Source organism: Lithobates pipiens, unplaced genomic scaffold (genome assembly GCF_037356315.1).
Source record: "Lithobates pipiens isolate NorthernLeopardFrog02 unplaced genomic scaffold, aLitPip1_a1.2 Scaffold_25, whole genome shotgun sequence".
NCBI classification, from domain to species: domain Eukaryota; kingdom Metazoa; phylum Chordata; class Amphibia; order Anura; family Ranidae; genus Lithobates; species Lithobates pipiens.
The window spans coordinates 237,417,444-237,427,355 of NW_027507787.1; the positions used below are offsets into that span (position 1 = coordinate 237,417,444).

The following is a 9,912-nucleotide window of genomic DNA, read 5'->3' on the forward strand; positions in this document are numbered from 1 at the left end:
AGCACAAGCAGCACAAGTTCTAGCACTTTTACAATTTGTAGAACATTTGCGTGGCAAGTCTCTAGCAAAAGCAAAGTTGCAGTGTTGAGTCTACAGCAAGAGCTCTGCAAGACTACAGCATGAAAATTCAGCCACAGTGACCCCTGTTGTGGGATGACTATTGCACAACATAACTGAACCAGAACATGCAGAATGTTTGCAATGAATGTTGATCTGGAGTCACGCAATGTGGACTTGCTGCAATTGTGCAACAAACTTGTGAAGCCTGGCAAGTCTAGCAATAGCTTAAAGCGGAGGGCCGGTTATAAAAAAAAAAAAAAAAAAAAAAAAAAAAAGTCAGCAGCTGCAAACACTGCAGCTGCTGACTTAATAAACACACTCACCTGTCCAGGGCACCCGCGATGTCGGCCGCCCGAGGCCGACCCGTCCCTCGGCTCTCGGGTCCCGGCGCCGCCATCCCTTGTAAGGGAAACAGGCAGCGGAGCCTTATGGCTTCACTGCCCGTTTCCTACTGCGCATGCGCGAGTCCCGCAGCTACTGCGCATGCACGAGTCCCGCAGCGCTTTCTGAATGGGACGCGCTGTGTTCTGGAACACACAGTTCCCAGAACACAGCGCGACTCATTACCCAGAAGACGCCGCGACGAAGACAGAAGACAGAAGATCTCCGCGGAGGAGGAAGAGGAAGATTAGGAGAAAGTGCCTAGCAACAGGCATTTCTGGTAAGTAAAAAAAATATTTTTTTTCATTTTTTTTTTTTAGATTTTTTGTAATTTTTAACATTTTTTTGTTTTTCAGGGTGGCCCTCCCCTTTAACAAGTCATTTTTAAACTTGCAGCATAATTGCTTGATATCTGGGAAGGGATCATTTACACTTGCTTTGACTTCAACGTACACTAAAGCACCTACCTTCAACATGCTTTTATGATGTGTTTTTGATGCTTCGGTGGTGCTTCGATTAAGCTTTGGTGATGCTTCGCTGAAGCATCAGTGATGTTTTCGTGATGCTCTTTTGAAGCTTTGTTGAAGCTTGACAGATGCCCTGCATGTATGTGTGTATCTCGTACCTGCAATATCTCCAAAACAAAGCAAAGTTGATATAACCCTTTCACTGCCAGGCCCTGTGCTCTATTTTGTACAGGTGGCCAGACCATTTTTGAAATTCTTCCTTTTGCTTTTTTATTTTTCACTCACAGCTTTCAAAGTTTGTAAAAGACCCCCCAAACTATATATTTTCAGAAAGCACATGACCAGTGAAAAAAAGGAGGTGTTACTGATTTTTTAGACCCCGCTGTATTTGCGCAAATGTTTATCAAACCAATATATTTGCAAAAAATACACTAAAACCATTATTAGCAGATAAAAATTTCTACTAATGTCTTACCAAGTACAAAAGCTTAACACTTATGGAGTTAATAAATAAATACATTACGCCTTTTTGCAAAATGGTGAAAATCTAACGTACGCAAAATGGGAACTATCCAAATTTCTCAAAAAATCTGAAGGTTTTCATTTTTCCCTAACAGTTTTCAGAATTTGTGAAAGACCCACAAAACCATATTTCTTTATCGTACATCATGGGACACAGTGCACCATAGTCATTACTATGTGGGTTATACGCCACCTATAGGTGACTGGACACTGTCATAATCAAAGACAGGAAGTCCCCCTCTATTTAAAACCATACAGGGAGTACCTCCGTTTTTTCGACAGTGTCTAAGGTGTTGGTCACGGTTAATAAAGTGCTAAGAAGAGCTCCACAGGTGATCCTGGATAAGGAACAGGGGGCTATGCAATCGGATCCATTCAAAGAACCAGAAACAAAGAAGGGAGTGGACCCTATATGCAAAGGGGAGCTGGTCCTTGGAGGTCTGTCATGACAGGACCCGCCATGATTGGGTGAAGAAAATTGGGTCTGTCTGCGATTTTTCCAGCAGTATTCTGCGGCGGGAATGGTAAGTTAAAGAAGATCCTGAGAAACTCTTATGGACTTCTTAAAGAGGGATTCCACCTAAAAAAAAAATATTAAAAGCCAGCAGCTATAAATACTACAGCTGCTGACTTTTAATAAATGGACACTCACCTGTCCCGGGTTCCAGCGATGCCGGCAGCCGAGGCCGATCGATCGCTCGGCCCTCGGCTGCTGCCGTCACCATTCTAGGTGAGGGAATCAGGAAGTGAAGCGAATCGGCTTCACTTCCCGATTCCCTACTGCGCATGCGCGAGTCGCGCAGCTCAATAGAAATTCTCCGCGCTGTCACTGGGACCCGTGTGTGTACCAGCAGACAGCGCGGCAGGACAGGATATGACATAGACTCCCACGGGAGTCTATGCCCGGAAGTGGGTGTAAATACCTGTCTTTGACAGGTATCTCCACCCCCCTCCCCACTGTAAGGTGCCAATTGTGACACCGGAGGGTGGGAGGGTTCCGATCAGCGGAGGTTCCATTTAGGGTGGAACCCCGCTTTAAATGAGTGGATGATGTCATGCCTGTGTTTACCACTAGAGGGTGTAAGTATAAACATACCTGGTGTCAACATTTCCATGCTTACCTGGTTAGTGCTGTCTGTCAGCAGTGCTTGTGGAAAGCGAAAGGAGATCAAACATCAAACACTGCCACTGTGTCATTAAATGTAGCCACTGTGCCATTAAACGTAGCCACTGTGCCCATCAAAAGCTGCCACTGTGCCCATCAAACTCTGCCACTGTGCCCATCAAACACTGCCACTGTGCCCATCAAATGCAGCCACTGTGCCCATCAAAAGCTGCCACTGTGCCCATCAAAAGCAGCTACTGTGCCCATCAAAAGCAGCCACTGTGCTCATCAAACGCTCCCACTGTGCCCATCAAAAGCACAATGGGGCAGCAGTGTTTGAACTGGCTTTCACCCATGTATAGAGAAACCATTGACTTCAAGCCAATTATAAAGGAATTCTCTACAAAGAAGTATCGCAAATTTAATAAATAATTAGTGCTTTTGTACTGTCTCATTTCAATCTGTAATTTCTTGTGGAGCGCCGGCTTCTGACGAGCACGGGCTATATGTTTGAAAATTAATATTCCTAAAGCCATAGTTAGGTTTTAGGGCTAATTTTTTGCCAAATGATGGTTTCAGTACCAATCTAGCTGGATTACACTGGATTGATTGATAATTTGCATTTTTATTCTCGTGCGTGATTGTATAGACAGGGCCCCAGTGCACTGTATTGCCTGGGGGCCTATAATACTCTTAAGATGGCCCTGCATTGAAGTCATTAAGAAGTTCTTCACTGAAACATTCTGAAAATTTGTGCTTTTGAATGCTGAATTTTTTTCCCATCATATCTACAGTAATGTATAATAAGAAGCCCGATGGACTATTAGCCCTTGTACACACGGTCGGACATTCCGACAACCAAATCCGTTGGATTTTGTCTGACAGATTTTGTCCAAAACTGTTGCATACACACAGTCAGACAAAGTTGTCAGAAAATCCGATCGTACTTAACGTGATGACGTTATTTCGTTAGGACGGGATTACGCTCAGGCTAGTAGCCAATAGCTTTGGTCTAGGAATTTGATCTGAGCATGCGTGGCACTTTGTCTGATCGGAATTCTCTACACATGATCGGACAAAGTCCGATCGGATCATGTTGTTTGAAAATTTTATAGCTCAGCTGGAAAACTTGGTCCGTCGGATACTCTGATGGAAACAGTCCGATGGAGCCCACACACTGTCGGATTATCCGACAACACGGTCCTATCGGACATTGTCCATCGGAATGTCCAACCGTGTGTACAAGGGCTAAGAAGTGTTCTGGGAGGAAGCCATTAATGTGAACCACCATATGAAATCTGTTTTAATATTAGCACACTTATCAGCTTCAAAGTAGTGATGATCCTGTGCTCTCAAATTCCCGGCCAATGTTTGCCTTGATGGCGATCCAACTGCCCCCTTCTGTCACGGTTCCATATTAGGAGGAACTTAGAACAAGTGCCATCTTACTACTCCAGACCTGACAGGCCCCTCCACATGACTCCCTTATCGCCCTCTCTTCAGAACAAATTGTGTGTAGGGATCTGATTGGAGGTAGGGATTTGCCATTTTAAAACTGCATTGGCTGGATTGATATAGTGATAATAATTCCTGATGGAAATGTTTGACAGAACAACAGTTCATGATCTGTAGTTAATGGAAAGTCACTTTACTTATTTTTGTTTTTCCTTTTTCACATCACAAAGAGATAGAGGTTTTCAGGATATACTGGTTTACATATCTCTTGGGCTACAGAAAAAAATGTAAATATAAAATAATATGCTGAAACACCCTTCCATGCGCACCTTACTTCAAAATCTAGGTAGAAATTGGGGTGGTTGCCATTTTTGTATAGTTTCAATGGAAATAGCTAGGCATGTTAAAACAGAACCATCCCAAACTAAGGCTGGGTTCACACTAGAGCCAGATGCAGCAGGGGGTCCGGTTAGGGTTGCCACCTGTCCGGGATTCGCCTGGACAGTTTGAGTTTTGAATCATGTGTCCGGATTTCAGACCATCTGAAACCTGGACACAATATTCTGAATGGACTGTGGCTCCCCAAGCAATCAAGTATCACAAATGCCAAGTGCACACAGGGGCCCCACTCCCATACACAGACAGGAGAGAGGGCTTGATCTGCTGCTCCCCTTCCCACCCCTAACCCCTCTGCCTGCCCATCCACGCTCCAACCCCCAGTGTTCTGTGCCTCAGGAAAGGGATGTGTGGGCTGGAAGTTTGAAGCTCAACAACTCCGCTCAGATACATGGTGGATGGAAGGTGTCGATGCCTGAGCCTCCATCCTCAGGTGAGTGAGCTCACTCCTGCCTCAAAGCAAGGGAGAACACTAAGGTAAGGGGTGCCCTGTGGACTCTGATGCAAGGGGGGCTTCAAGGACCCTAATTTAAGGGGGACTGCTGGGAACTCTGATGTAAGTTGGAGGTCTGGTGAGCAGTAACTCCTTTACATCAGAGTTCCCCTTTACACCAGAGTCCACAGTGTTCCCCTTAAAAATAAAATTGCTGTGCGCTGCTAAAGTGTTTGGCTTGAAAAAAGGTGGCAACCCTAGGTCTGGTGCATCCCTGTTCCCAACTTTAAGGAGGAATCGGGGCCAATTTTTTGCCTGAACCCGGCCCTGAAACTGAGCCAAAGACGCACAGGACTCCTGTGCAAGCTTCTCCGCAGCCACCCGGAGATGTGTGAACCGGCTCCATAGAGAGCTGGTGACAATCTCCTGCTATGCAAATTGGATGTGGGGAAACCCTCATTCAATTCGCACTGGTGTGAACCCAGCCTAAAACAAACACTCAGCAAAGGAACATCCATACAGCTCAGTACACAGTCATACATACGTACACTTTTTTCATACCTTGTTCAGTTGTAACACGTTTGGGATCTATGTATGTTTGGATCAATGCATCTCCTGTACAGAGAGAGAAAAAAAAAAATTTCATAAAAACATAAATTATCTACTGTTAGGTCAGCAATATATCAATGTACAGTATAGGAGCAGCAAAGAAAAGTACACAACTACGCAATATGGCCAAACATTTGTGGATATCTCTCCAAATAATGAGTTCAGATGTAGAGTAAAATCTTGGATTGAGAGTAACTTGGTCTACGAGTGTTTTGCAAGACGAGCAAATTATTTATTTTTAGAAATTTTGACTTGATATACAAGCGATGCCTTGATATATGAGTAGGGTCACATCACAACTGAGTATAAAAGAGAAGAGAGGCGCCTCTAATGCCCGGTATACACGAGCAGAATTTCCGTCAGAAAAATCTTGGATAGTTTTTCAGATGGAATTCCGCTCAAGCTTGTCTTGCATACACACGGACACACAAAAGTTCTCGACCGTCAAGAACGCGGTGACGTGTACAACACTACGACAAGCCGAGAAAATGAAGTTCAGTGCTTCAAAGCATGCGTTGAATTGTTTCCGAGCATGAGTAGGAGGAATTTTGCACGTCGGAATTGCTACAGACGAACGAATTTTCGGATAGGAACTTTTTCCGACCGAAAAATAGAGAACCTGCTCTCAATCTTTTGCTGGCGGAAATGCCGCCAGCAAAAGTCTGATGGAGCGTACACACGGTCGCATTTTCCGACCAAAAGCTCACATCAGTCTTTTGCTGGCGGCATTTCCGATTGTGTGTACAGGGCATTAGTGTAGCAATATGGTTACAACATTTAACAACTCACATGGTTGATGATTAAAACAGGTGCATCTAAGGATGCAGGCATCCAGGGTAAAGCAGTCCACATAGATTGGCCTCCTCACCACCATCGACGTCATCCCTTCCACACTACGATCCACGAGCGCTTCAAACCTCGCTTTCAGATCGCTCTACTGCAGGGTAGTCTTCCCGGTCACAATTGCAAGTGACAGCGGTGAGAGCCGGCGGTGCGTGGGATGGTCTATTTGGACAGCTTTACCCCGGATACTTGATGTGCCTCTTTTAATCATCAACCATGTGAGTTGCTAAATGTTGTACCTTCATTAAATTTAACCATATTGTTATACTTAGAGGCTCCTCTCTTCTCTTTTATACTCTGTAGTTCCTGCTGAATTTTTCTTCTAATCCCCTTGTGGAGGCTTCCATTTGTGGATGGACATTTTATGGTTACACAACCTGGTCACATTGCTATAATCTTTTTATATGGAATATAAACTGAAGCACTTATGAATAAATGGTTGTGAAACGAATCATCTGAGTTTCTATTATTTCTTATAGGGAAATTTGCTTTTATATACGAGTGCTTTGGATTACAAGCATCAATCAATGAGTACTTTCTCGAACTGTGATCTCAATCGAGACCATTGAATGATCGAGTCCCCTTGGCTGCTTGCTGTGTGTTCCTGCTTCATTATAGCAAGCATTTGGGAGCCGCCATCTCTTTGAATCAAGGCCCTGGCGGGACTAACAGCCGCAAGCCCATTTTAGCTTGCCTTTACAGAACAAAACTGATTAGAATATTTATGGCCTGGTGGGAACATGTGTGCAGACATTGCCAGAAAAACACTGGAGACTATTGAGCTTGATATTTATAAAGAAGGAATATACCTTTCTTGGATCTGACCCCCGGAATCGCATGGTACTTGAAGCTGAGATACACTTAAAGGAGCTGATTTACATGCACACTACCCCTGCAGGGACATCTGGTGAGTGGGGACCCTTGTGGAGGAGCACTCGAGTCACTTGAAGAGTACATGAGTACGAAAGTCACTTTATGAAAATATTATTTTGCTGGATTTTGCACAATCAAAGAACTGTGTTGTGGACATTAACCTAATGTTATCATTATTTTTGTTCTGCTTGCCCTTTCATTATTTTTATTATTTTTATTATTTTTTTGTTTTTATTGTTTTTGATTACTTATTATTAATGGTCCTATAGGGCACTCACATATATATCTTTTGAGCTAGGGCTCTTACTATTGTTCTTATTTGATCATTGCACTATATTTTAGCACGTACAGGGTACATAAGATTTTCAAGCACTATTTGCACTTTATCATCAATCACTTTTAAGCTTTTTTTTTTGCACTCTATCATAGAATATTAATTATATTAACACTGATATTAATTATATTCTAATATTAATTATATACAATTGGATATCACTGACCTTCTTACATAAACGGCCTTTGTAATATACATTAGTGGAGGTACAGAAACTGGAGCTGTATGACCTAGTATATGTACATGAAGGTATTCCACTATATAATAGCAAGTAGATAGTATAATAGCCCCTGACTGGGAGAATAATCTGGCACCTGCAATAGCCATAATATATCCATAGTAGGTTCAAGTGCAACCCCTTGGGAACAAAGGAATTTTTGATATACTTTTGTAAACATTGAGACGTGTATATATATATGGTATAAAATAGACCCTGGACCCCCATACTGCCAGGTAAAATACTCTTTATAAAATCAGATTAATCTGTGTTGTAGACATGTCACTGGAGAAGTGGTTGAGCGGGTGTACATCTCACCTAGGTTGCTACACAGTGTGAGATGGTAAATCCAGGATGGATCAGTTTCTCAGCAGCGATATGCTGCTGAGTTGTTATTTAATTTTGCCGGGCCTGGATTTATATGGAATGGCAGGTAGGTTTGGTAGAGGGACCTGTCATTCCACATCCCCCGATCCAGTTCTGGGTTTGGGATCAGGTGAGCTTTGATCCTAATTAGCCTGGGAAGCTAAAGGATCTGCAGGGTCTGCAGGTGATTGCTCTCAGCCAGGGAATGAACAATCTGTGTGTTGAAGGAAGCTGCAAGCACAGTCACTGCTGGAGCTAAAACTCACCCTGCGATATCCAGGCGAAAGACGCTGTGTTTGTAAGTGTCAGATAGGTGAGCAGAACCTGTTAGTAAGCGCCCAGCCGGGCTAGGACTTTTATTTTTGTTGTACTTAGAAAGCACGGTGTTGCTGTATATTTTGTTTGCTGGACTGTTTGTACCACGAATAAACGCCAAGATCTGCTTTATAAATTCCAAGTCTGCTGTGAACTGTGTCCAAACACACCCTACCCCGGGAAGATCCCTTACAGTGTATATATATATATATATATATATATATATATATATATATATATATATATATATATATATATATATATATATATATATATATATATATATATATATATAACCTCTAATCCCACTGTGCTTTATTGGAAAAGTCTAGGACATAAGTTATATGACCATCTACCAGGTAGCGCCAATTACCCCACTTTAGTACATTAACCATGTTTCTGGAATGAATTATGCTCGCAATCCAAGGTTTTATGCTTTTTACACACGACGGAAAAGGTCCTATTGGATTATATTGTAGGAAAATCCGATTGTGTGTAGGCTCTATCGGAGCTTTTCCGTCTGAAAAAATTTGAGAGCAGAATCTAAAATTTTCCGACCAAAAAATCCGATCTGACTTTTTCCAATCGTTTGTAGAGAATTCCGATGGACAAAGTGCCACGCATGCTCAGATTAAATTACGAGACCAAAGCTATTTGTTACTAGCCTCTACGTTGTCCCGTCGTACGCAACGAACGTCACCTCATTCTGAACGATCGGATTTTCCCGAAAACTTTGTCCGACCGTGTGTATGCAACACAAGTTTTGGACAAAATCCGTCTGAAAAATCTGACGGATTTTGTGGTCGGAGTGTCTGACCGTGTGTACAGGGCATAACTGTATGTGTACATTTAAAAGTTGAATTTTAGGTGACCTCTCTTACTTCTTAGGGCCGGTTCACACAGGGGGCGATGCGAGGCGACACGACTTGCCTCGCCGCGACCTGCCGCGACCTCAGCGGCGACTTGCAAATGACTTCTGTATAGAAGTCAATGCAAGTCGCCCCGAGGTCGCCCAAAAGTAGTACAGGAACCTTTTTTCTGAGTCGGAGCGACTCGAGTCGCTCCTCTTAGAACGGTTCCATTGTACAGAACGGGGGCGACTTGTCAGGTCGCGTCACGGCAAGTCGTGTCGCCTCGTGTCGCCCCCTGTGTGAACCGGCCCTTAGTGGTACTTTTTTTTTTGTTTTGTTTATGACAGACACAAATTTACTGGAAGAAATTTTATTGGGATAGAATTACATTGACGTATGTCTTGACAACCAATCATAATGTGCCACATGAAACTTTATCATAAAAACAGCCTGCGAGCCCCAGGAAAGAAAACATTTTTCTGGTTGGCCGCACAACTAAAACATCACCTTTCATGGAAAAAATCTTCATAAAGCCTCATGTATACAGGGCAGTTGAAAACCTTTTCTGAATGCTGGAAACTCGACCGGTGGAAACTGACGACGGTGAAAAACATTTGTTTTACAGCTTTTACATATCGAGTTTATATGAGTTTAGCAGAAGTTAGGAGCGTTTGAGGTTAGAAGC

The 9,912-nt window shown here is 43.1% G+C and overlaps 1 protein-coding gene across 1 annotated transcript in view; it reads right to left on the reverse strand.

Moving 5' to 3' along the window:
- LOC143929841 (C-type lectin domain family 2 member B-like) overlaps positions 1 to 8,771 on the reverse strand; it is an 88,260-nt gene extending 79,489 nt beyond the window's left edge. Inside the window, exons 1-2 of the mRNA XM_077453816.1 lie at positions 8,750 to 8,771; positions 5,381 to 5,434 (exon numbers count right to left, since the gene is read on the reverse strand). Coding sequence (XP_077309942.1) covers positions 5,381 to 5,434; positions 8,750 to 8,771 — 76 coding nt within the window. The remainder of the gene's footprint in view (positions 1 to 5,380; positions 5,435 to 8,749) is intronic.
- Positions 8,772 to 9,912: the final 1,141 nt, after the last annotated feature.